This window comes from Pseudophryne corroboree, chromosome 1, assembly GCF_028390025.1.
Source record: "Pseudophryne corroboree isolate aPseCor3 chromosome 1, aPseCor3.hap2, whole genome shotgun sequence".
In the NCBI taxonomy this organism is placed as follows: Eukaryota; Metazoa; Chordata; class Amphibia; order Anura; family Myobatrachidae; genus Pseudophryne; species Pseudophryne corroboree.
The window spans coordinates 1,132,137,461-1,132,163,862 of record NC_086444.1 but is presented as its reverse complement, the minus strand read 5'-3'; the positions used below and the strand labels follow the sequence as shown (position 1 = coordinate 1,132,163,862).

Below are 26,402 nucleotides of genomic sequence, written 5' to 3'. Positions count from 1 at the left end.
GACGCCTCTGTTCTGTTATCGCCAAAGGCTAAGGAGATTTCAATCAGGTGGGGGTTAGGGGCTGAGTTTGACAGGAAGATGTATACCACCATGTTTAATTAATATGGAGACCCACACTATTTTACAATCTATTCCATCACTAAGAAGTTTACTGATACTACCAGTGCCATCTTAACAGCATTTTACGCTCTGTGCAATGCAATGCACTAGGGCCCCCTACACATCATAATTGCCTACTCTCCCGGAAAGGCCGGGAGGCTCCCAAAAATCGGGTGGCAAGCCTGGCTCCACGGGGAAGTGGGCAAGCCTCCCACATTCCACCCCCCAACTGCACCACCCGCTCCCCACCACCCGCTGACCGCCGGCATCCATTCGTTGGAGAAGGGAGCGGTAGCGATGATGCAATTAGCATTAAAATGTGTCATCATAGTCCCGCCCCCCACTTCACAATGCCAGTAATGTGGACATTGTGAAGAGGTGGGCGGGCTACGATGATGTGATCACGTCATCACGCCCCATACCGCCTCCGCCACGCCCCCCTACCATCTAATTCATGCCCCCCTCCTCTGTGACTCGGTTGCTCCCTCCCGGAAAGAGCAGTCAAAAGTAGGTAAGTATATTACACACTCATAACGGAAACCAGTTTAAAAAAATTCATAACACCCCATTTCTCCATATGCTTCTATACAGTGAATGGCTGTCAACACTCTAATTAGCGGATAGCTCCAGCCATTCACTTTCTGGCTGCAGGCTGGGAGGCAGGTAAAGAATGATTGTGTGACCACCATCCACCTCTGCTCGAAGGCCATAGAATTGTGGAGCCCTGAGCAGCTGCCCGTGGTGCCTTTACATTACGATGGCCTAGGGTAGAACCCCTGTAGAGGCGAGTAGCAAAAGCCCATTTCGCTCACACATTGAAAAGGCCCTGGTCCTATGTCATGTGACCTCCTTGTGCATTGGATGGACTGTGTTTGGTGAGGTAAGTAAACTGATAATACACCTTATGTATTATAATGTGTAAATCTGTCACCATTATATAAATTAGGTAAACTTATTTTCTTGGGCTTGCACCTTAATATCTCCCCACCCCCAAGAACATATAAGAGCCTTGTTCTATAGAGGAATGGCTAGGGGCTTGTCCGATTTTATCAGTCAAGTGAAATGTTTATGTTTTTTTTTAGAATGCTATAAATCACATATAGCTTTTCCCTATCCGACCAATAAAGAATTAGTTCTAGAGACTAACATAATGAATTCAATAAAGCGAGCATTTTAGTGACTAAGGGGGAGATGTACTAAGCAGTGATAAAAATGCTGCAAATTGTGGCTGTAAACAGCGGCTAGGGGAGGCATAATGATGCGTTTGTGGCACCACACCTCCCTGCCCATTGAACATGGAAGCCATTTCCAGGGGGGGAAAAACTATCAGGGTGTATCCAAAAGATTTTACTGATATAATCTATTTAATCTTCCCAATAGCTCTAATGAAAAAACATATACAATATAACAGTAACTGATCATGAGTCAGCGCTCCTCAGCCTTCCACGAGTCATTGGAGTGAAGTAAATCCATGAGCCAAAGTCATGATATTTGTCCGGGGCTCATTCTGTTTAATATCTCAGTTGTAGCTTCTGATCTCTTGTAAGATTCCCAATATACTGGAGGTCACCTTGTAAGGATAGAGCACCCTCAGGTTATCACCCATGTTGCAGTGTCTGGGTAAGAAGTGACATTACTAGCCAGGTAGAGTCGTTACACAGAACCAGAGTATACCTGTATATGGGTACCACTGCTGTAACAATGACACATTGCGGGCCATGTCGGACTGGGGCATGTAGGGCCCACTGGGGAAATACAGTGGGGGTGTGGCCAGCCTCTAGAGGGGGGGTGTCCAGCCACCACATTGGTTTGCCTAACAATTTTGCATAGGTTGGTCCCCTAGATAAATATATACAATAAACACTGTAGTGCATGCATGATAATGTACTAGATTAGATTAGTAACAGCACAGTCTGGAACCCGATTCCAAGAGGAGGGGGTGGGGCCCCAGGCAGTAGGGCCCACCGGTGGTTTCCCCTGTACCACTGTGGGCCAGTCCAACCCTGATTGCGGGCATAACATGCAATCGCCCTTAAGTGAGTTGACCCCTATGTATCTTAAGAATACAGCCTATCACCTGGGATTACTCACGGCATTATTAGAACATGCAGTATAGGGGGAAAGGGTGGGGTGTGTAGTTGGTATTTTGGGAAGAGAGTACTGTACTTAGGAGGCCTCCCTCTCAGGCATGGGAACAGTAGAACCTGTGTAATGTATATGGTCTTGTCTTTCAGAATTTGCGGAATGAAGAGCAGGTGGCAGTAATCCAGGCGGGAACTGTGCTGTCACTCTGTGAGAAGGTACAGAACTAGCGCTTTTTTTTATACTGATTTAAAAGGAACCCCTCACTACCTATTACTAGTGACCCTATGGCGGTCAGCAGAAGAAGCTTTATGTGAATGTGCCCCATCACATTATTCTTTACAGACACTTATTTTGCAAAGGGATATATATATATTCTTTCCATAATTATAATACGAGTGATATAAACATTGATATATACGGTTACAAAAATGTCATAATGTTTATCAACATCTTCCCTCCCTAATCGTCATAATTAATTATTCTTCACCATGTTGGCCTCCGAGAGTGATAAAGATTATAAGGGGAGATGTATCAAGCCTTGGGCAGAGATAAAGTGGTAAATTGTTTATGGATGTTTTTTTTTATTTTGGATTATTTTATAAAATGTTTTGTTCCTTTTTGTAACATGAAGCCATGTTTCAGTGATGAGGTCCTAAAACTCAAAGGGATGTTCTAATATGGGGGTGATGTATCATGCAGTCAAAAGAGTGGAGAAGTTGCCCATAGTAACCAGCTTATATCTTTTTATAGAATGTCATTAATAAATGGAACCTCAAAGCTGATTGGTTGCAATGGCAACTTCTCCACTTTTTTCTCTCCAACGCTTGATGCATGTCCCCCAATATTGTTTAACATTTGTCCGAACATTGCTTTGAGCAGTACTTCCAGCGTCTCTGCTTCAGTCATATATTCTGCCACCAAATGATTCTCATACATTCTCCATAGCAGATTTCAGCCCCAAACCCCACCCCTTCCCCACAGGTAGCCACCATCCACTCACAGGACATAGCTGTGTGATAGGCTGACAGCTTCCCCTATACTGAAATTATAACTGAATCAATCAAATATGCAAAAATACATAATTTAAATCAGCAGTAATTAAAATACTACAATTTTGAAATCATTTGCTATAAAACATACTACTCATGCATTATAACAAGTAATGTGCTTACTGTGACATATAAGGAATTACCTGACCGGGAGAATATGGCAATGGTAAAGTAATTTCCCCATGACTTCTATTTGGGTAATCTTCAGGTTGCCGGCGGCCAGGCTCCCGGCGACCATCATACCGGTGCCGGAATCCCGACCGCCGGTATACCGACATCTTTTCTCCCTCTTGGGGGTCCACGACCCCCTGGAGAGAGAATAAATAGTAAATAGCGTAGCGTGCCACCGTGCCCTTAGCGTGGCGAGTGCAACGAGCCCGCATTGGGCTCAATTGCGCTCGCCCAGCTGTCGGTATGCCGGCGATCGGGATTCCGGCGCCGGTATGCTGGTCGCTGGGACCCCGACCGCCGGCAAACCATACTACACCCTTCTATTTCTCAGTATGCCATAGTAACTTTACATGTTCAGTAAGAAGAAGATGGGAGAATTGCTGGCCAGGAAAGGCTAATGTGGAGTGTCACTGTCCATGCTTACAGTTATACAATGTGTATACTGAGATTATAACCATTTAGCTGAAAGGAAATCTGGGTAAACCCAAAGCAAATCCTGTCTATTTAAAGATATTTTTTTTAAATCCAAATGAAGGGGTCAATTTACTAAGCCTTGGATAGAGATAAAGTACCAGCCAATCAGCTCCTAACTGCCATGTTACAGGCTGTTTTTGAAAAATGACAGTTAGGAGCTGGTTGATTGGTATTTTATCTCCATCAACTTTATCTCTATCCAAGGTTTAGTAAATAGACCCCTATTACCTGGAACATCCCAAAGTACTTACCTGGAAGATATCTTGGGGCGCTTCTCTTTTCTGGCTGTTGTCAGTGATTAACACAGTGTGTGTCTGTCCCGATGTTACAGTACCATTTGATGTTTTCTGCAGGTGAATGAACAATGCCTATTATCTGGTTCAAATTGAAAATGTTATTTCAAAAAGACATTTTTAAAATAAAACGGTCACTTCAAAAAATAAAAATGTTATATATATATATCTCAATTACACCCAAAAATCAAATCTCTCATGAACAAAATGACTGAAACCCAGCATATTCCATACAATACAGAATTATTGTACTCATGCTGGTGACTTTATTTAGTAGTGTGCACCCCACTCTTACTGTATTTCAGTGTGGACCCAGTTAGAGCGTTCTGTGTAATTATGTAAATGGAGCAATGATATAATCCAGCGCTGTTGTGGTAAGGGTATGGGGGAAGGGGGGATTTAGGGTGAAACAGGTGATAAAATGAAGCCAAAGAATCACAGCCTATTTATCGTAATCCGACTCTGTAGCCAGAAAGCTTTTCTCATTATTTAATGGGACTATTAATCTGATTTACTTGCTAATTGGAGATTAGTATTGAAAGAACTGGTGTGACATTTTGTGAGGCTTCATCTCTTTTAAAGAGAATAGTGTTGTGTCAGTGGGTTGCTTAGCACCCTGCAGTAAGCTGCCTCCCTCTGAGACGAGTACAGGGCACGTAGCCAGTGTAGCCAGATTCTCCTGGGATTTACGAATCCTACGTATTATTCATTTCTGCGGAAGGAAGACTGTAAAATAGGCCACATTTCATTATATGATGTTTTATGATCTGAATATGTGAGTGCGTGTGTGTGTATATAAATAAATATATATTGGAATTATTTATTTAGGGGGCGCCTAATAATAATAAAATTCTGGGGATCAGTGCCCTTTGGATTTGGATTTGTAGTACAAACAATTTTATCCCTTTTAACAAGCTATTTAGTGCGTACAACCACATACTGTATGATGCTCTTGCAATACACATATATTTATTAAAATGCTTTCTTAAACTACTTCATAAAATATTTAATAAAAATAATGGAACCTTGTACCAAGACAATTATTGTACAATTCAGTTTTTCAACAAGTGTTTAGTAGACATCTTTCTTTTGTGACTCCAGAGAATAAATTGCCCAACGCGTTTCGTCATCTATGACTTCATCAGGGATGCCACAATACAAAATATTAGTGTAGTTGTGTTCTCTACTAATTCTGTAGCCTTCTTGGTTAACTTTTATTTAAATTGGTGTCAGTAGCATAACAAAGCCTTTGCCTGGTACTTGGTGGTATATATATTTTCTTCTCTTATCCAATAATGAGTTAAAGTTCTACCCAAAATGGAGTTCCTTCAGAAACGAATCATTTTCATGGACTGATTATAAGGATCAATGATCCCAATTGATTCCAAAAAAGTTAAATTACTCTTCTGAAGCCCAATTATTCACACTGCTCTTCTAATACCTTTAATAAAGAGTCATTTTCCTCTGATCTGTCCTGCTTAGGTTTCAGTCCTGCAATCAGATTGAAAAAATAAAAATAAAATATATATATATATATATATATATATATATATATATATATATATATATACCCTTTATTAAAAAAAAAAGGCTAACGTTGCTCCTCACCTCCATTGGGGGAATTCAAGTGTTGTGCATTTTGATGGGTAACTAATATCAGGGCTGTTTCTACCCAATTTGGCTCCCAGTGCCAGATCTAAAAACGTGCCCCCCCATGACATAAAAAAATGTGCCGCCCCCAAAAGGGGTGTGGCCTCATTTAAATGGGCGTGGCCTCGTCTGCAAAGACTACCTCACACCCCAGTTTTTGACCCTGCTCCAACAGGTCACGGCCACCATAGGAAAAAAAATTCTACCATATTAAGCCCCACACAGTAATGCCCCCTGCACCATATTATGCCACACACCACAATGCCCTTGATACATTAAATCCCCACATTACGGCAGGCAGAGTCCCCATTTTCCACATTACGGCAGGCAAGAGTCCCCATTTTCCACGTTACAGCAGGCAAGTGTCCCCATTTTCCACATTACAGTCAGGCAAGTGTCCCCATTTTCCACATTACAGGCAGGCAAGTGTCCCCATTTTCCACATTACGGCAGGCAAGTGTCCCCATTTTCCACATTACGGCAGGCAAGTGTCCCCATTTTCCACATTACGGCAGGCAAGAGTCCCCATTTTACACATTATGGCAGGTGTCCCCATTTTACACATTATGGCAAGCAAGTGTCACCGTTTTACACATAATGGCAGTCAGAGTGAGAGATTGAGAGAGAGAGAGGTGATTCCCGCTCTTCGGCCTGCCTCCCCAGTCGCTCCTCGCGCCGGCCGCCTCTCCCTCTTCGTAACTTGGCTCACCCTCCTCCTCAGTACTCCGCTCGCTTAGAGGGGGGGTAGTTTTGTGGAATGACGCGGTTGCGTTGTGATGTCACGATGCAACCACGTCATTCCGCGGAACTCCGCCCCCCGAGTTGGGTACTCGGGAGGAGGGGGAAGCAGGGAGCCACAGTCAGTGCCGCGGTGGGCGCCCCGTGCGGTTGTACGGCTCGCCCGCCCCAAGAAATGGCCCTGACTAATATATATTTATAGAGAGATTGTCGTTTGTTTGTTTTTTTGTTTTAAATAAAAAAAGGTGCTGCCACTCCCTTTAAGTTACTAGTTGATATAAGATTTATGGGGTCTATTCATGAAGCAGTGGAGAAGTGAGCCAGTGGAGAAATTGCCCATGGAAACCAATCAGCATTGAAGTAACATTTATAATTTGCATTCTATACAGTTGTACGGAGCAGCTGATTGGTTGCCATGGTCAACTTCTCCACAGGCTCACTTCTCCACTCTTTTCACTGCTTCATGAATCGATCCTATTAGTACAGCTGGAGCCACACTCATTGAGCGTGGCTGCATCGCAGGAGGGGGTGAGCGGCGTGCCTAGGCGCGCCTGTGCCTCTGCCCGCCGCCGAGTGTACAGAGACACCCCCATTCAAAATTAATTTGGCGCGTCTCTACGACACACGCGTGTCCCATTCGTTCCCGGCGGTCCTGGATATGTGTGCAGGTACTAATGGTATCCATTTCTGAAATTACTTCACTGATTTCTCCCTGATTCTGGAACTATTCTAGTTATAAGAATTTAAAATTTTACAAGTGCCTATACTGTATCCGAGTGCCACCACAGAAGTGTCGCTACTGTATATTGCACTGTAGCCTCTCATGTCTGTGCTGTCCTGGCAGTGGAGCTTATATGATGAGCTGGAACTTGAATTGAATGAAGCATTCACCAGATAATCTTTTTTATTTTTAACGCCCGTTTTACTGGGTTTTTTATTGTTACAGTAAAGCTAATGATATGCTGTTACTACAGTATGTCAACCTACAGAATGTTGACACTGTCATAAGGTTCAGAATGTCCATATATTTGGTTGACTTGTTCAAAATGTCAACATTAGTCGTGTACATTATGAACATATAATCATTTAGAGTTAGGCTGTGGTTAGGGGTAGGCTTCGGCTGCTGTTAGGGTAAAATAATACTACCAAACATCCTCCCTGTCAACAGAGGTAAGTGTTGAGGAAATGGGTGCACCCATTATAGATACGCCATTGATTACCTTCAGTATTCAAAGGTCTTAACTATTGGTGTATACAGAGGTTGGCTGGCAAGGGGGGCATGGTGCCATGTACCCCCTGGGCCAGTAAAATGTAAGTTATCCAGGGCCGCCTGGCTGCAGGAGGCAAACAATGGTCCGACTGCTTCCGACTGTTCTGAGTTATAACATTTAACCCTCCTGTCTGTCTGCTGAATAGCAGGGGCTAGCAGAAAATGGCTGCCTCCATAACAGGTTATAAGAAAATGGCCACCGCTGACCAATGGGGAGCCAGGTGTCCTTTCCCGGACCCTAGGGGCTGGAGGGTGGGTAAAGGGGTCAGGGCTTATTGAAAGAGTTGGGCTGCTCTTCCTTCTGCTGGAGTATGTACAGGGAGGGGGCAGCAGATGCCAGTACAGTTAGGAGTAGTGATGTGCACCGTAAATTTTTCGGGTTTTGGATTCGGTTCCGCGGCCGTGTTTTGGCAAAACCTCCCTGAAATTTTTTTGTCGGATTCGGGTGTGTTTTGGATTTGGGTGTTTTTTTACAACAAACCCTCAAACACAGCTTAAATCATAGAATTTGGGGGTCATTTTGATCCCATAGTATTATTAACCTCAATAACCATTATTTCCACTCATTTTCAGTCTATTCTGAACACCGAACACCTCACAATATTATTTTTAGTCCTAAAATTTGCACCAAGGTCGCTGGATGACTAAGCTAAGCGACCCAAGTGGCCGACACAAACACCTGGCCCATCTAGGAGTGGCACTGCAGTGTCAGACAGGATGGCAGTTTTAAAAAATAGTCCCCAAACAGCACATGATGCAAAGAAAAAAAGAGGCGCAATGAGGTAGCTGTGTGACTAAGCTAAGCGACTCAAGTGGCCGACACAAACACCTGGCCCATCTAGGAGTGGCACTGCATTTTTCTAACGAGAGGATGAGTGCTTCCATCCTCATGTGAATCTGAACCACTATTCATGAATATAGGCCAGGGCCTCAGCCGTTCCTTGCCACTCCGTGTCGTAAATGGCACATTGGCAAGTTTACGCTTCTCATCAGACGCTTTTAATTTTGATTTTTGGGTAATTTTACTGAACTTTTGTTTTTTGGATTTTACATGCTCTCTACTATGACATTGGGCATCGGCCTTGGAAACGACGTTGATGGCATTTCAACGTCTCGGCCATGACTAGTGGCAGCAGTTTCAGCACGAGGTGGAAGTGGATCTTGATCTTTCCCTATTTTACCCTCCACATTATTGTTCTCCATTTTTTAATGTGTGGAATTATATGCCAGTAATATATCAATAGCAATGGCCTACTACTATATATACTGCGCACAACTGAAATGCACCACAGGTATGGATGGATAGTATACTTGACGACACAGAGGTAGATAGAGCAGTGGCCTACTGTACCGTACTGCTATATATTATATATACTGGTGGTCAGCAAACTGTGCAAAACTGAAATGTACCACAGGTATGGAGGGATAGTATACTTGACGACACAGAGGTAGGTAGAGCAGTGGCCTACTGTACCGTACTGCTATATATTATATATACTGGTGGTCCGCAAACTGTGCAAAACTAAAATGCACCACAGGTATGGATGGATAGTATACTTGACGACACAGAGGTAGGTAGAGCAGTGGCCTACTGTACCGTACTGCTATATATTATATATACTGGTGGTCAGCAAACTGTGCAAAACTGAAATGCACCACAGGTATGGATGGATAGTATACTTGACGACACAGAGGTAGGTAGAGCAGTGGCCTACTGTACCGTACTGCTATATATTATATATACTGGTGGTCAGCAAACTGTGCAAAACTGAAATGCACCACAGGTATGGATGGATAGTATACTTGACGACACAGAGGTAGGTAGAGCAGTGGCCTACTGTACCGTACTGCTATATATTATATATACTGGTGGTCAGCAAACTGTGCAAAACTGAAATGCACCACAGGTATGGATGGATAGTATACTTGACGACACAGAGGTAGCGCAGTGGACTACTGTACCGTACTGCTATATATTATATACTGGTGGTCAGCAAAATTCTGCACTGTCCTCCTACTATATACTACAATGCAGCACAGATATGGAGCGTTTTTCAGGCAGATAACGTATAATACTGGTGGTCACTGGTCACTGGTCAGCAAAACTCTGCACTGTCCTCCTACTATATAATACTGCTGGTCCCCAGTCCCCACAATAAAGAAATTAGCACACTGAGCACAGATATTTGCAGCCCACTGAACATAGAAACTGAGATGACGCCAGCCACGTCCTCTCACGGTCATCTCCAATGCACGAGTAAAAAATGGCGGCGACGCGCGGCTCCTTATATAGAATACGAATCTCGCGAGAATCCGACCGCGGGATGATGACGTTCGGGCGCGCTCGGGTTAACCGAGCAAGGCGGGAGGATCCGAGTCTGCCTCGGACCCGTGTAAAATGGGTGAAGTTCGGGGGGGTTCGGATTCCGAGGATCTGAACCCGCTCATCACTAGTTAGGAGCAGTCTAGAATAGTGCTATGTGAACTCCCGGCATAAAGAGTGAACTTCTGGACCAGCTTCACCTCTGGAGAGATTGTATTGGGAGTCAGCAGCTGTCTGCAAACTAAAGCAGATGAAAACTAGTACACTGGTAATGTACTGTACAGCTCCACCTCTGCCCCCACATTGTAGACACTGCCACTGTAAAGTTCTACCCCCATGTACAGTAACACTGCGCAGTCCCAACTGTTCCTCCACTTTGTATACACCCTCCTGTGCCCCCACTCTGTGTACACTGGTACTGTGCAGTGCAGTGCAGCCCATCTGTGCCCACTGACAGCATGCATCCCCCTGTGCCCTCACCCTGTGTACACTGGTACTATGCATCCCACCTGTGACCACTGACACAATGCACCCCCATGTGCCCTTACCCTGTGTACAGTGGAGAAGTTGCCCTTACCAACCAATCAGCTGCTCTGTATAATTTTAAAGTATGCAAATAAATAAGATTTTAAACCTACCGGTAAATCTATTTCTCCTAGTCCGTAGAGGATGCTGGGGACTCCGTAAGGACCATGGGGTATAGACGGGCTCCGCAGGAGATAGGGCACCTAAAAAGAACTTTGACTATGGGTGTGCACTGGCTCCTCCCTCTATGCCCCTCCTCCAGACCTCAGTTAGAGAACTGTGCCCAGAGGAGATGGACAATACAAGGCACGATTTAGCAATCCAAGGGCAAGATTCATACCAGCCCACACCAATCATACCATGTAACCTGGAACATACATAACCAGTTAACAGTATGAACAAACAACCGTAACGGTCCAAGACCTATTCCAACTGTAACATAACCCTTACGTAAGCAACAACTATATACAAGTCTTGCAGAGTTTCCGCACTGGGACGGGCGCCCAGCATCCTCTACGGACTAGGAGAAATAGATTTACCGGTAGGTTTAAAATCTTATTTTCTCTTACGTCCTAGAGGATGCTGAGCACTCCATAAGGACCATGGGGTTTATACCAAAGCATCCAATCGGGCGGGAGAGTGCGTATGACTCTGCTGCACCGACTGAGCAAACGCTAGGTCCTCATCAGCCATGGTATCATACTTGTAGAATTTAGCAAAAGTGTTTGACCCCGACCAAGTCGCCGCTCGGCAAAGCTGTAATGCCGAGACGCCTCGGGCAGCCGCCCAAGAAGAGCCCACCTTCCTAGTGGAATGGGCTTTAACCGAATTTGGTACCGGCAATCCAGCCGTAGAATGAGCCTGCTGAATCGTATTACAGATCCAGCGAGCAATAGTCTGCTTCGAAGCAGGTGCGCCAATCTTATTAGCAGCATACAGGACAAACAGAGCCTCTGTTTTCCTAATTTTAGCTGTTCTGGCTACATAAATTTTTAAGGCCCTGACTACATCCAGGTATTTGGAATCCTCCAGGTCACTTGTAGCCACAGGCACCACAATCGGTTGATTCATATGGAAAGAAGAAACCACTTTAGGCAAAAATTGCGGACGTGTCCTCAATTCAGCTCGATCCACATGAAAAATCAAGTAGGGGCTTTTGTGTGACGAAGCCGCCAATTCAGACACTCGCCTTGCTGATGCCAAGGCCAACAGCATGACCACCTTCCAGGTAAGAAATTTCAACTCAACCTTGGTAAGCGGTTCAAACCAGTGTGATTTTAAAAACTGCAACACCTCGTTCAGGTCCCATGGTGCCACTGGAGGCACAAAAGGGGGCTGGATGTGCAGCACTCCCTTTACAAACGTCTGGACTTCTGGAAGAGAAGCCAATTCCTTCTGAAAGAAAATCGAGAGGGCCGAAATCTGTACCTTAACAGAGCCTAATTTCAGGCCCATATCCACTCCTGTCTGTAGGAAGTGGAGAAAACGACCCAGATAAAAATCTTCCGCAGGCGCATTCTTGGACTCACCAAGACACATACTTTCGCCAGATACAGTGATAATGTTTTACCGTCACCTCCTTCCTAGCCTTTATTAAAGTAGGAATGACCTCTTCCGGAATCCCCTTTTTCGCTAGGATTTGGCGTTCAACTGCCATGCCGTCAAACGTAACCGCGGTAAGTCTTGAAATACACAGGGCCCCTGTTGCAACAGGTCTTCCCTGAGAGGAAGAGGCCAGGGATCTCCTGTGAGCATCTCTTGTAGATCCGAGTACCAGGCCCTTCGAGGCCAGTCTGGGACAACGAGTATCGTCTGTACTCTTCTACGTCTTATGATCCTCAACACTTTTGTGATGAGAGGAAGAGGAGGAAACACGTAGACCGATTTGAACACCCACGGTGTTACCAGAGCGTCTACTGCTACTGCCTGAGGGTCCCGAGACCTGGTACAATACCTCCGAAGCTTTTTGTTGAGGCGTGACGCCATCATGTCTATTTGAGGAGTTCCCCAAAGACGCGTTACGTCTGCAAAGACTTCTTGATGAAGTCCCCACTCTCCTGGATGGAGATTGTGTCTGCTGAGGAAGTCTGCTTCTCAGTTGTCCACTCCCGGAATGAAGACAGCCGACAGAGCGCTTACATGATTTTCGCGACTCTGCTTCTTGTCCCGCCTTGACGGTTCACATGAGCCACTGCTGTGACATTGTCTGATTGAATCAGAACCGGTAGGTTTCGAAGAAGACTCTCCGCTTGTCGAAGGCCGTTGTAAATGGCCCTGAGTTCCAACACATTGATGTGTAGACAGGACTCCTGGTCTGACCAAAGACCCTGAAATTTTTTTTTTCCCTGTGTGACCGCTCCCCATCCTCGGAGGCTCGCGTCCGTGGTAACCAGGATCCAATCCTGAATTCCGAACCTGCGACCCTTCAGGAGGTGAGCACTTTGCAACCACCACAGGAGGGACACTCTGGCCCCTGGGGACAGTTATTTTCCGATGTAAGTGCAGATGGGACCCGGACCACTTGTCCAGAAGGTCCCATTGAAAAGTCCTTGCATGGAACCTTCCGAAGGGAATGGCCTCGTAGGCCGCCACCATTTTTCGCAGAACTCGAGTGCATTGGTGAACTGACACCCTTTTCGGTTTTAGCAGGTCTCTGACCATGTTCTGGATGTCCTGGGCTTTCTCTATTGGGAGGAAGACCTTCATTTGTTCCGTATCCAATATCATACCTAGGAACGGTAGTCGAGTTGTCGGAATCAACTGTGACTTCGGTAGATTTAGAAGATTGTTGCTGGAGCACTCTCAGAGAGAGCGCCACACTGCTCAGCAATTTCTCCCTTGATCTCGCTTTTATCAGGAGATCGTCCAAGTATGGGATAATTGTGACTCCATGCTTGCGCAGGACCACCATAATTTCCGCCATTATCTTGGTGAAAATCCTCGGGGCCTTGGAGAGTCCAAATGGCAACGTCTGAAATTGGTAATGACAATCCTGTACAGCGAATCTCAGGTATTACTGATGGGGGGCATATATGGGGACATGAAGGTACGCATCCTTTATGTCCAGAGACACCATAAACTCCCCCTCCTCCATGTTGGCTATTATCGCTCTGAGAGATTCCATTTTGAATTTGAATCTTTTTATGTACAGGTTTAGGGATTTCAGATTCAAAATAGGTCTGACCGAACCGTCCGGTTTCGGGACCACAAATAGGGTTGAGTAGTAACCTCTACCCTGCTGGTGTAGGGGAACCTTGATTATTACTTGCTGTATACACAGCGTCTGAATTGCAGCTAACACTATATCCCTTTCCGATGTGGAAGCTGGTAGGGCCGATTTGAAAAATCGGCGCGGGGGCACCTCCTCGAATTCCAATTTGTAACCCTGGGAAACTATTTCCAACACCCAGGGATTCAGGTCCGAACTGACCCAGGCCTGACTGAAAAGTCGAAGACGTGCCCCCACCGGTGCGGACTCCCTCAGGGGAGCCCCAGTGTCATGCTGTGGGTTTTGGAGCAGCCGGGGAGGACTTTTGTTCCTGGGCACCTGCCGAAGCAGGTGCTCTTTTGCCTCTGCCCTTACCTCTGGCGAGGAAAGAGGATCCCCGACCTCTTCTGGACTTGTGCGACCGAAAGGACTGCATCTGATAGGGTGTTACTTTCTTTTGCTGTTGGGGAATATATGGTAAAAAATTTGATTTACCTGCTGTAGCTGTGGAAACCATGTCCGTCAGCCCATCCCCAAACAATACATCACCCTTATAGGGTAGTACTTCCATATGTTTTTTGGAATCCGCATCACCCGTCCATTGGCGAGTCCATAAGGATCTTCTCGCTGAGATAGACATGGCATTGGCCCTAGAAGCTAGCAATCCAATGTCCCTTTGAGCATCCCTCATAAATAAGACTGCGTCTTTTATATGGGCTAGAGTTAAGAATATAGGTGGTCATTCCGAGTTGTTCGCTCGGTAAATTTCTTCGCATCGCAGTGATTTTCCGCTTAGTGCGCATGCGCAATGTCCGCACTGCGACTGCGCCAAGTAAATTTGCTATGCAGTTAGGAATTTTACTCACGGTTTTTTCCTCGTTCTGGTGATCGTAATGTGATTGACAGGAAGTGGGTGTTTCTGGGCGGAAACAGGCCGTTTTATGGGAATGTGTGAAAAAACGCTACCGTTTCTGGGAAAAACGCGGGAGTGGCTGGAGAAACGGAGGAGTGTCTGGGCGAACGCTGGGTGTGTTTGTGACGTCAAACCAGGAACGACAAGCACTGAACTGATCGCAGATGCCGAGTAAGTCTTGAGTTACTCAGAAACTGCACAGAGATGTCTTATCGCAATATTGCGAATCTTTCGTTCGCAATTTTAAGAAGCTAAGATTCACTCCCAGTAGGCGGCGGCTTAGCGTGTGCAAAGCTGCTAAAAGCAGCTTGCGAGCGAACAACTCGGGATGACCCCCATAGTATCCTTATCCATATTATCAAATTGATCTGTCAGCTCATCTGTCCAAGCTGCAATTGCGCTACACACCCATGCCGACGCAATTGTCTGCTTTAGCACAGCACCCGTATGAGAATAAATACACTTTAAGGTAGTTTCTTGCCTGCGATCTGCAGGGTCCTTAAGGGCCGCTGTGTCAGGAGACGGTAGCGCCACTTTCTTGGACAGGCGCGTCGGGGCCTTGTCCACAGTGGGGGGTGATTCCCAAATCTCCCTGTCCTGCTTAGGGAAGGGGTATGCCATATAAATTCTTTTGGGGATCTGCGGTCTCTTTTCCGGAGTCTCCCAAGCTTTTCCAAAGAATTAATTTAATTAATGAGATGTGGGAAAATTAATAATCTGTTTCTTTTCCTTAAACATGTGTACCCTTGTGTCGGGGACCGATCGTTCATCCACAATATGCAACACATCCCTTATTGCCACAATCATACACTGAATGGTTTTAGTCACCCTAGGGTGCAATTTTACTTCGTCGTAGTCGACACTGGAATCAGAATCCGTGTCGGTAGTAGTGTCTTGTGTTAAGGGACGCTTTTGAGACCCCGATGGGCCCTGTGAGTCGGTCCAATCCGAGGATTGACCCCCTGATGTCCCCCCTAATACAGCCTTATCAAGCCTTTTATGTAAAGATGCCACACTTGCATTCAACATATGCCACATGTCCATCCAATCCGGAGTCGGCACAGCCGACAGGGATACACCACTCATTTGCTCCACCACCTCCTTGGAGAAGCCTTCCGCCTCAGACATGTCGACACACACGTACCGACACCCCACACACACAGGGATTAACCTATAAGGGGACAAAACCCCAACCAGGCCCTAAGGAGAGACAGAGAGAGAGTATGCCAGCACACACCAGCGCTTAAAAACACTGGAAAAAATATGACCAGATAGCGCTTTTCTATATATAATATACCAATTCACACTCACTGCGTCGCTAATGTGCCCACCTCCTCTTTTTTCCAGCCTGTGAAGTTCAGCAGGGGAGAGACCAGGGAGCCAGCGTTTTCCTCATGCAGCTTCTGTGGAGAAAATGGCGCTGGTTTGTGCTGAGGATCAAGCCCCGCCCACCCGACGGCGGGCTTCGGTCCCAGTGATTTTTCAATTAAAATGGCGGGGGATCATAGATTTTCTGCCTCCGCGGCCTAATCAATCTGCATTTGCCGAAATGTGAGGTTTATTGCTGCCCAGGGCGCCCCCCCCTGCGCCCTGCACCCTTCCGTGCTGCTCTGTGTGTGTGTGACTGGGAGCAATGGCGCGCAGCGGCCTTACCTCATGAAGATCTGATGTCTTCTGCTGCCTAAGATGTCTTCTGTCTTCTCATCCAGCTTCTATCTTCGGCATCTGTGAGGAGGACGGCGGCGCGTCTCCGGGACGAACCCCAGGTGAGACCTGTGTTCCGACTCCCTCTGGAGCTAATGGTGTCCAGTAGCCTTAGAATCAGTGCCCAACTTGACAAGCCAGCTCTGCTTCTCTCTCCTCGGTCCCACGATGCAGGGAGCCTGTTGCCAACAGGACTCCCTGAAAATAAAAAACCTAACAAAATTCTTCTTCAACAGAAAACTCTGGAGAGCTCTCTGCAGTGCACCCATTCTCCTCTGGGCACAAGATCTAACTGAGGTCTGGAGGAGGGGCATAGAGGGAGGAGCCAGTGCACACTCATAGTCAAAGTTCTTTTTAGGTGCCCTATCTACTGCGGAGCCCGTCTATACCCCATGGTCCTTACAGAGTCCCCAGCATCCTCTAGGACGTAACAGAAATAAAAGTTACATCAATGCTGATTGGTGGCCATGGGCAAGTTCTCCACTGGCTCACTTCACTTTTATCACTGCTTAGTACATGTCCCCCTAAGTGTCAGTACTTGTATCTTATAGTGACATTTGTTACTTTGTATAAGAGCATACTTACCTATATTGTTTTTCTCCTCTCCGGGAAAAGCCCGGAGAGGAGACGCTGCAGGTGTCTTCGGGGGGCGGGGCTGGACTGTGACATCACTAAGCCCCGCCCCACATCGGGAAATGCCGCGATTCGCGGGTCCGCGGGAAGGGGCGGGGCTAAAATGACGCGATTTGCATCATTTTAACCCCTTCTCCACCCGACGGACCCGCGGGAGGTTATCTCTCCATCCTGCTCGCATCACTAGGGTGCGAGCAGGATGCGGGAGACCTGCCCACTCTTCCGGGGGTGCGGGGGGCTACCCCAAAAAACCGAAGCCTCCCGCAGCTTCCGGGAGAGTAGGTAAGTATGCATAAGATGAAGATGGGAGGGTGAGGTATGTTCCTGCGCACTCTCTTTGCCGCCCAGTGTAAGGTCCTATCCTGATGTGTCACCACACACCTGTAGAAGACTAAATACACAAAAGAAAAGTAGGATAGAACCTGCTGTTGGCGCAAAGTTAGGATGATGATGGTGTTTCGCCGTGGGATCAATGTCCAAAAGTATTGGTGAGGGAGTCCGTTGCTGCTCCTAAGAACGTGTTCCTCGTATGAAATATTTTCAATTGATGTTACATGTGGAGAAAACACAAATGTATACAAGGGTTCAACAGGGATTTCTCCCAAAACAGTTAGTTCAAATGAAGGTGACTTCTCCCCGGACTTTCTGGACTATGGTGAAACAGGGAAGTGTGAAGGTATCCGTAAGGGTTCACCCTGGTGCTTCAAGATAGACGTGGCTCCTCACATGTGTGCTTACTTTCATATATATGGAAAAAACCAATAAAGGTTTCTTTTATGGCCTCTTAAGCGATACCCCTGGTGTAACAAAAGGGTGTACCCCAAACATTCACAAGTTGATACTTCTAAAAGATGCTCACATCTATGCTTACTTCAACCGGCGACGTACTTTCATATAACGGTATCTTTATCTCAGCAGGCTGGATAATCGTCCTCGTTCACTCCCTTGCTTCGTATTTAAGCTCGGTATGAAGCACAAAAACGAAGGGGTGTGTGAGGTTTCAAACGCATTTATTGTAAGAAAATAAGTATGAATCAATAAAAACAAAAACAAATTCTGGATTGTGTACCACAACTGGCAATCTCGTGGATGTTTTTTCAGCAAAGTCCAACAGTGAGAAAAAAAGTGATGTTAACCCGGGATATCTCACCGTTTTCCTGCTGATAGAGATGATTGTAGTGGTACCTCAAGTCCTCACATGCTCCAACGCGTTTCGACTCTTAAGTCTTTTTCAAGTCTTGAAAAAGACTTAAGAGTCGAAACGCGTTGGAGCATGTGAGGACTTGAGGTACCACTACAATCATCTCTATCAGCAGGAAAACGGTGAGATATCCCGGGTTAACATCACTTTTTTTCTCACTGTTGGACTTTGCTGAAAAAACATCCACGAGATTGCCAGTTGTGGTACACAATCCAGAATTTGTTTTTGTTTTATTGATTCATACTTATTTTCTTACAATAAATGCGTTTGAAACCTCACACACCCCTTCGTTTTTGTGCTTCATACCGAGCTTAAATACGAAGCAAGGGAGTGAACGAGGACGATTATCCAGCCTGCTGAGATAAAGATACCGTTATATGAAAGTACGTCGCCGGTTGAAGTAAGCATAGATGTGAGCATCTTTTAGAAGTATCAACTTGTGAATGTTTGGGGTACACCCTTTTGTTACACCAGGGGTATCGCTTAAGAGGCCATAAAAGAAACCTTTATGGGTTTTTTCCATATATATGAAAGTAAGCACACATGTGAGGAGCCACGTCTATCTTGAAGCACCAGGGTGAACCCTTACGGATACCTTCACACTTCCCTGTTTCACCATAGTCCAGAGAGTCCGGGGAGAAGTCACCTTCATTTGAACTAACTGTTTTGGGAGAAATCCCTGTTGAACCCTTGTATACATTTGTGTTTTCTCCACATGTAACATCAATTGAAAATATTTCATACGAGGAACACGTTCTTAGGAGCAGCAACGGACTCCCTCACCAATACTTTTGGACATTGATCCCACGGCGAAACACCATCATCATCCTAACTTTGCGCCAACAGCAGGTTCTATCCTACTTTTCTTTTAAGTATGCATAAGAGATGAATAAGATGCTGATTCAGTTGCTTCAGACAATGGGATGACTTGGGCCTGCCTTCCCATAATGCTCAGCTAAAGGGTAATTACAGTTCTTAATATTAAGCCACAATCTTGTGCTTGTACTGTCACCATCATACTGTGATTATACCGCCATCACCGGTCACTGTGTGTTTTCCTCATCTGCACTCTTGGCTTGGCCATTATTATAGAATATTTGGAAAGCGAATGCAGTCCTGGTTCATACAGAGAAGCCATAACAGCAGTAATAGGGATGGATATTTAGCCTGTAATTATGTATTGTAACTAAGAGCAGATATGTACAAAATATCACCAACAAGCTCATTTGTATATGTTAAGAAATAATAATCAAGAAAACAAAGCTCCAAATTGAATTAATAGCTGCTGGTAATGTTTGTGCCTGATTGCAGTGGTTAAAGCAGATTGAAGTGACGGAAGCCGCCCTGACACAGAAGATGATTGATGTGGAAAATGAGAAGGTAAGACTGCCAGTAAGTGGAGTTTTTGTAAACTTTTTCCACTCCTGCCAAACGTTCTCCATTCACTGTGTATTCTTCTCACCATTTCACTGGTCATCTGACTGACATTTATCAATCAGTATACCTTATCGTCTGCCCTAATATTAATATACTTGACCTAAAAATAAATATATATGTTTTTTAATGTATATATGCAGTGCTGGTGTATTGTACCTGGCATATGCTGGGCGACCGTCGGGATTGTGAGGGGGCGGGATGTAGGGGGAGGTAATTTGCCCGTCGATCTCCTGACTGCCGGTCACATAACTACATCCCATGCTGGGTCACCTCAGTCTCTGCCCTCCACTCTGTCAGGTCCCACCCCATCTCTGCTGTTCTGACAGACTGCTTTGTCATGGCTCCGTCCCCACCGTTTTAGTACATCCATGGATATAGCTATTTTATTTATTTTGCAAAATACATGTTTGCTGTTAGGCGTCAATAAAACCTCCAATAGTAATCTAATACTTCAGAAAAACAAATGAAAGCATTTGTTTAATCACACATATAAAGGGATAATATATGCCCACGCATGCTAGTGACCGCTGTCCTCTGCTGTTTGCACATGCTCTTGGCCATCTGCAAAACATAAGGCTTTCTGAGGCACGGTCTACATGTATTCGCAATTGTGTCAACATGCTCTTACTGTACTTGGCCTGTGTTAGAATGCCAAGCACAGGCTGGCATAAGCTGCACATTCACATAAATCTGCATTGGTGCCTATATATGGGCATGCTTACAGCGAGATATACTACACTAACAGGCCCTGTGTACCTGTTCTGCATCTACCCAACACATCAATGTTTACACTAATTAAATGCTCAATAGGACAATATCTTCTGCATGTTCCATTACCCACAGGGGGCAGAGGTTCAGTCTTTATGCAATGCACCGTGAACTATGTTTTCACTAACTAACTGACTGACTGACTGACTGACTGACTAACTAACTACCATCACAATTATTTGTCATTGTTAGGAACTGTTCAGCAAGCAGAAAGGCTACTTAGAAGAAGAACTTGACTACCGGAAGCAAGCTCTTGATCAAGCACATATGGTAAGCACTTAGTATGGACACAATTACATTTAGTGGTCATTCACAATTAATAGTAGATTAGCATTAGTTGTGTCGGGCATACTCTGATGACAACGATCAGTTGGATTTTAAGTAGTTACTCTGAGTATCTAAATTCTGAGGGGTCTATTCATGAAGCAGTGAAGAGAGTGGAGAAGTGAGCCAGTGGAGAAGTTGCCCATGGCAACCAATAAGTGTTGAGGTCATTCTATAAAATTATACGTAGCAGCTGATTGGTTGCCATGAGCACCTTCTCCACTGGCTCACTTCTCCACATGTTTCACTGCTTCATGAATAGACCCCTAAAAGCAAATGTCTATTAACATTAAACTAAGCAGATGACTTGGGGGGTGATGTTTCAAGCCTTTAGGAGAGATTATAGCCCAGATTTATCAAGCCTTGGAGAGTGATAAATAGCACATGATAAAGTACCAACCAATCAGCTCCCAGTTGTCATTTTTCAAACACAGCCTGTAACATGGCAGTTAGGAGCTGGTTGGTTGGTACTTTATCACCGTGCTATTTATAACTCTCCAAGGCTTGATAAATGGGGGCCAAAGTACCAATCAATGAGCTTCTAACTGCTATGTTACAGGCTGTGTTTGAAAAAAATTCAGAAGTTGATTGCTTGGTATTTTATCTCTGTCTGCTTTATCACTGTTCAAGGCTTGATACATTTCCCCCGTAATTATATTGTATTTTTGGGGAAAACTCCTAAAAATGTAATAAATGTTGCAAAATCCTATTTTCTCTAACGTCCTAGTGGATGCTGGGGACTCCGTCAGGACCATGGGGATTAGCGGCTCCGCAGGAGACAGGGCACAAAAATAAAGCTTTAGGATCAGGTGGTGTGCACTGGCTCCTCCCCCTATGACCCTCCTCCAAGCCTCAGTTAGGTTTTTGTGCCCGTCCGAGCAGGGTGCAATCTAGGTGGCTCTCCTAAAGAGCTGCTTAGAAAAAGTTTTTAGGTTTTTTATTTTCAGTGAGTCCTGCTGGCAACAGGCTCACTGCATCGAGGGACTTAGGGGAGAGAAGTGAACTCACCTGCGTGCAGGATGGATTGGCTTCTTAGGCTACTGGACACCATTAGCTCCAGAGGGAGTCGGAACACAGGTCTCACCCTGGGGTTCGTCCCGGAGCCGCGCCGCCGACCCCCCTTGCAGATGCCGAAGATGGAAGAGGTCCAGAAGCAGGCGGCAGAAGACTTTCAGTCTTCCTGAGGTAGCGCACAGCACTGCAGCTGTGCGCCATTGTTGTCAGCACACTTCACACAGCGGTCACGGAGGGTGCAGGGCGCGGGGGGGGGCGCCCTGGGCAGCAATGTATAATACCTTGTTTATGGCTAAAAATACATCACATATAGTCCTTGAGGCTATATGGATGTATTTAACCCCTGCCAGATCTCACAATCTCCGGAGAAGAGCCCGCCGAAATAGGGGGCGGGGCTTATTCTCCTCAGCACACAGCGCCATTTTCCTGCTCAGCTCCGCTGTGAGGAAGGCTCCCAGGACTCTCCCCTGCACTGCACTACAGAAACAGGGTAAAACAGAGAGGGGGGGCACTTTTTTTGGCGATATTACTATATTTAAGCTGCTATAAGGATACAACACTTATATAGGGTTGTTCCCATATATATTATAGCGCTTGGGTGTGTGCTGGCAAACTCTCCCTCTGTCTCCCCAAAGGGCTAGTGGGGTCCTGTCTTCAATAGAGCATTCCCTGTGTGTCTGCTGTGTGTCGGTACGTGTGTGTCGACATGTATGAGGACGATGTTGGTGTGGAGGCAGAGCAATTGCCGATAATGGTGATGTCACCCCCTAGGGAGTCGACACCGGAATGGATGGCTTTGTTTATGGAATTACGTGATAATGTCAGCACATTACAAAAATCAGTTGACGACATGAGACGGCCGTCAAACCAGTTAGTACCTGCCCAGGCGTCTCAGACACCGTCAGGGGCTGTAAAACGCCCTTTACCTCAGTCGGTCGATACAGACCCAGACACGGACACTGAATCTAGTGTCGACGGTGAAGAAAAAACAAACGTATTTTCCAGTAGGGCCACACGTTATATGATCACGGCAATGAAGGAGGCTTTGCATATCTCTGATACTACAAGTACCACAAAAAGGGGTATTATGTGGGGGGTGAAAAAACTACCTGTAGTTTTTCCTGAATCAGAGGAATTGAATGATGTATGTGATGAAGCGTGGGTTAACCCAGATAGAAAAGGGCTAATTTCAAAAAAGTTATTGGCATTATACCCTTTCCCGCCAGAGGTTAGGGCGCGCTGGGAAACACCCCCTAAGGTGGATAAGGCGCTCACACGCTTATCAAAACAAGTGGCGTTACCGTCTCCTGATACGGCCGCCCTCAAGGATCCAGCTGATAGGAGGCTGGAAACTACCCTAAAAAGTATATACACACATACTGGTGTTATACTGCGACCGGCCATCGCCTCAGCCTGGATGTGCAGTGCTGGGGTGGTCTGGTCGGATTCCCTGACTGAAAATATTGATACCCTGGATAGGGACAGTATTTTACAGACTTTAGAGCAATTAAAGGATGCTTTTCTTTATATGCGAGATGCTCAGAGGGATATTTGCACTCTGGCATCGAGAGTAAGTGCGATGTCCATATCTGCCAGAAGAAGTTTATGGACACGACAGTGGTCAGGTGATGCGGATTCCAAACGACATATGGAAGTATTGCCGTATAAAGGGGAGGAATTATTTGGCGTAGGTCTATCGGATCTGGTGGCCACGGCAACGGCCGGGAAATCCACCTTTTTACCTCAGACCCCCTCCCAACAGAAAAAGACACCGTCTTTTCAGCCGCAGTCCTTTCGGTCCTATAAGAACAAGCGGGCAAAAGGACAGTCATATCTGCCCCGAGGCAGAGGAAAGGGTAAGAGAGGGCAGCAAGCAGCTCCTTCCCAAGAACAGAAGCCCTCCGCGGGTTCTGCAAAGCCCTCAGCATGACGCTGGGGCTTTACAAGCGGACTCAGAAACGGTGGGGGGTCGACTCAAGAATTTCAGCGCGCAGTGGGCTTGCTCACAGGTGGACCCCTGGATCCTGCAGATAATATCTCAGGGTTACAGGTTGGAATTCGAGAAGTCTCCCCCTCGCCGGTTCCTAAAGTCTGCTCTGCCAACGTCTCCCTCAGACAGGGCGACGGTATTGGAAGCCATTCACAAGCTGTATTCTCAGCAGGTGATAGTCAAGGTACCCCTCCTACAACAGGGAAAGGGGTATTATTCCACACTATTTGTGGTACCGAAGCCGGACGGCTCGGTAAGACCTATTCTAAATCTGAAATCTTTGAACCTGTACATACAAAAATTCAAGTTCAAGATGGAGTCACTCAGAGCAGTGATAGCGAATCTGGAAGAAGGGGACTTTATGGTGTCCCTGGACATCAAGGATGCTTACCTGCATGTCCCAATTTGCCCTTCACATCAAGGGTACCTCAGGTTCGTGGTGCAAAACTGTCATTATCAGTTTCAGACGCTGCCGTTTGGATTGTCCACGGCACCTCGGGTCTTTACCAAGGTAATGGCCGAAATGATGTTTCTTCTACGAAGAAAAGGCGTATTAATTATCCCTTACTTGGACGATCTCCTGATAAGGGCAAGGTCCAGGGAACAGCTGGGGGACGTAGTAGCACTAACCCAAATAGTGCTGCAACAGCACGGGTGGATTCTGAATTTTCCAAAATCTCAATTGACCCCGACGACACGTCTGCTGTTCCTGGGAATGATTCTGGACACGGTTCAGAAAAAGGTGTTTCTTCCGGAGGAGAAAGCCAAGGAGTTATCCGAACTTGTCAGGAACCTCCTAAAACCAGGGAAAGTGTCTGTGCATCAATGCACAAGAGTCCTGGGAAAGATGGTGGCTTCTTACGAAGCGATTCCATTCGGCAGATTCCACGCACGAACTTTTCAGTGGGATCTGCTGGACAAATGGTCCGGATCGCATCTGCAGATGCATCAGCGGATAACCTTGTCGGCACGGACAAGGGTGTCTCTTCTGTGGTGGTTGCAGAGTGCTCATCTGTTAGAGGGCCGCAGATTCGGCATACAGGACTGGGTCCTGGTGACCACGGATGCCAGTCTGAGAGGCTGGGGAGCGGTCACACAGGGAAGAAACTTCCAGGGAGTATGGTCAAACCTGGAGATGTCTCTTCACATAAATATACTGGAGCTAAGAGCGATTTACAATGCTCTAAGCCTGGCAAAACCCTTGCTTCAGGGTCAGCCGGTGTTGATCCAGTCGGACAACATCACGGCAGTCGCCCACGTAAACAGACAGGGCGGCACAAGAAGCAGGAGAGCAATGGCAGAAGCTGCAAGGATTCTTCGCTGGGCGGAAGATCATGTGATAGCACTGTCAGCAGTGTTCATTTCGGGAGTGGACAACTGGGAAGCAGACTTCCTCAGCAGACACGATCTACACCCGGGAGAGTGGGGACTTCATCCAGAAGTCTTCCACATGATTGTGAACCGTTGGGAAAAACCAAAGGTGGACATGATGGCGTCTCGCCTCAACAAAAAACTGGACAGGTATTGCGCCAGGTCAAGAGACCCTCAGGCAATAGCTGTGGATGCTCTGGTAACGCCGTGGGTGTTCCAGTCAGTGTATGTGTTTCCTCCTCTGCCTCTCATACCAAAAGTACTGAGAATTATACGGCAAAGGGGAGTAAGAACGATACTCGTGGCTCCGGATTGGCCAAGAAGAACTTGGTACCCGGAACTTCAGGAGATGCTCACGGAAGATCCGTGGCCTCTACCTCTAAGACGGGACCTGCTTCAGCAGGGACCGTGTCTATTCCAAGACTTACCGCGGCTGCGTTTGACGGCATGGCGGTTGAACGCCGAATTCTAAGGGAAAAAGGCATTCCGGAAGAGGTCATTCCTACACTGGTAAAAGCCAGGAAGGAGGTGACTGCACAACATTATCACCGCATTTGGAGAAAATATGTTGCGTGGTGTGAGGCCAGGAAGGCCCCACGGAGGAATTTCAATTGGGTCGATTCCTACATTTCCTGCAAACAGGATTGTCTATGGGCCTCAAGTTGGGGTCCATTAAGGTTCAAATTTCGGCCCTGTCGATTTTCTTCCAGAAAGAATTGGCTTCAGTTCCTGAAGTCCAGACTTTTGTAAAAGGAGTACTACATATACAGCCCCCGGTTGTGCCCCCAGTGGCTCCGTGGGACCTTAATGTAGTTTTGGATTTTCTCAAATCCCATTGGTTTGAGCCACTCAAATCGGCGGATTTGAAATATCTTACATGGAAAGTAACCATGCTACTAGCCCTGGCTTCAGCCAGGAGAGTGTCAGAATTGGCGGCTTTATCGTATAAAAGCCCATATCTGATTTTCCATTCGGACAGGGCAGAACTGCGGACGCGTCCTCATTTTCTGCCTAAGGTGGTGTCAGCGTTTCACCTGAACCAGCCTATTGTGGTGCCTGCGGCTACTAGCGATTTGGAGGATTCCAAGTTGCTGGACGTTGTCAGGGCATTGAAAATATATATTTCAAGGACGGCTGGAGTCAGAAAATCTGACTCGCTGTT

General features: G+C 46.2%; 1 protein-coding gene across 11 annotated transcripts in view; it reads left to right on the top strand.

Annotated features, from left to right (window-relative positions):
* Window positions 1-26,402, top strand: part of JAKMIP1 (janus kinase and microtubule interacting protein 1) — a 342,118-nt gene that overhangs the window by 299,185 nt on the left and 16,531 nt on the right. For 10 of the 11 annotated variants that reach the window (XM_063923480.1, XM_063923560.1, XM_063923536.1 and 7 more), the window contains 3 exons: window positions 2,334-2,399; window positions 19,648-19,728; window positions 20,734-20,811. In XM_063923480.1, coding sequence (XP_063779550.1) covers window positions 2,334-2,399; window positions 19,648-19,728; window positions 20,734-20,811 — 225 coding nt within the window. The remainder of the gene's footprint in view (window positions 1-2,333; window positions 2,400-19,647; window positions 19,729-20,733; window positions 20,812-26,402) is intronic. The other variant, XM_063923546.1, reaches the window with a different exon arrangement.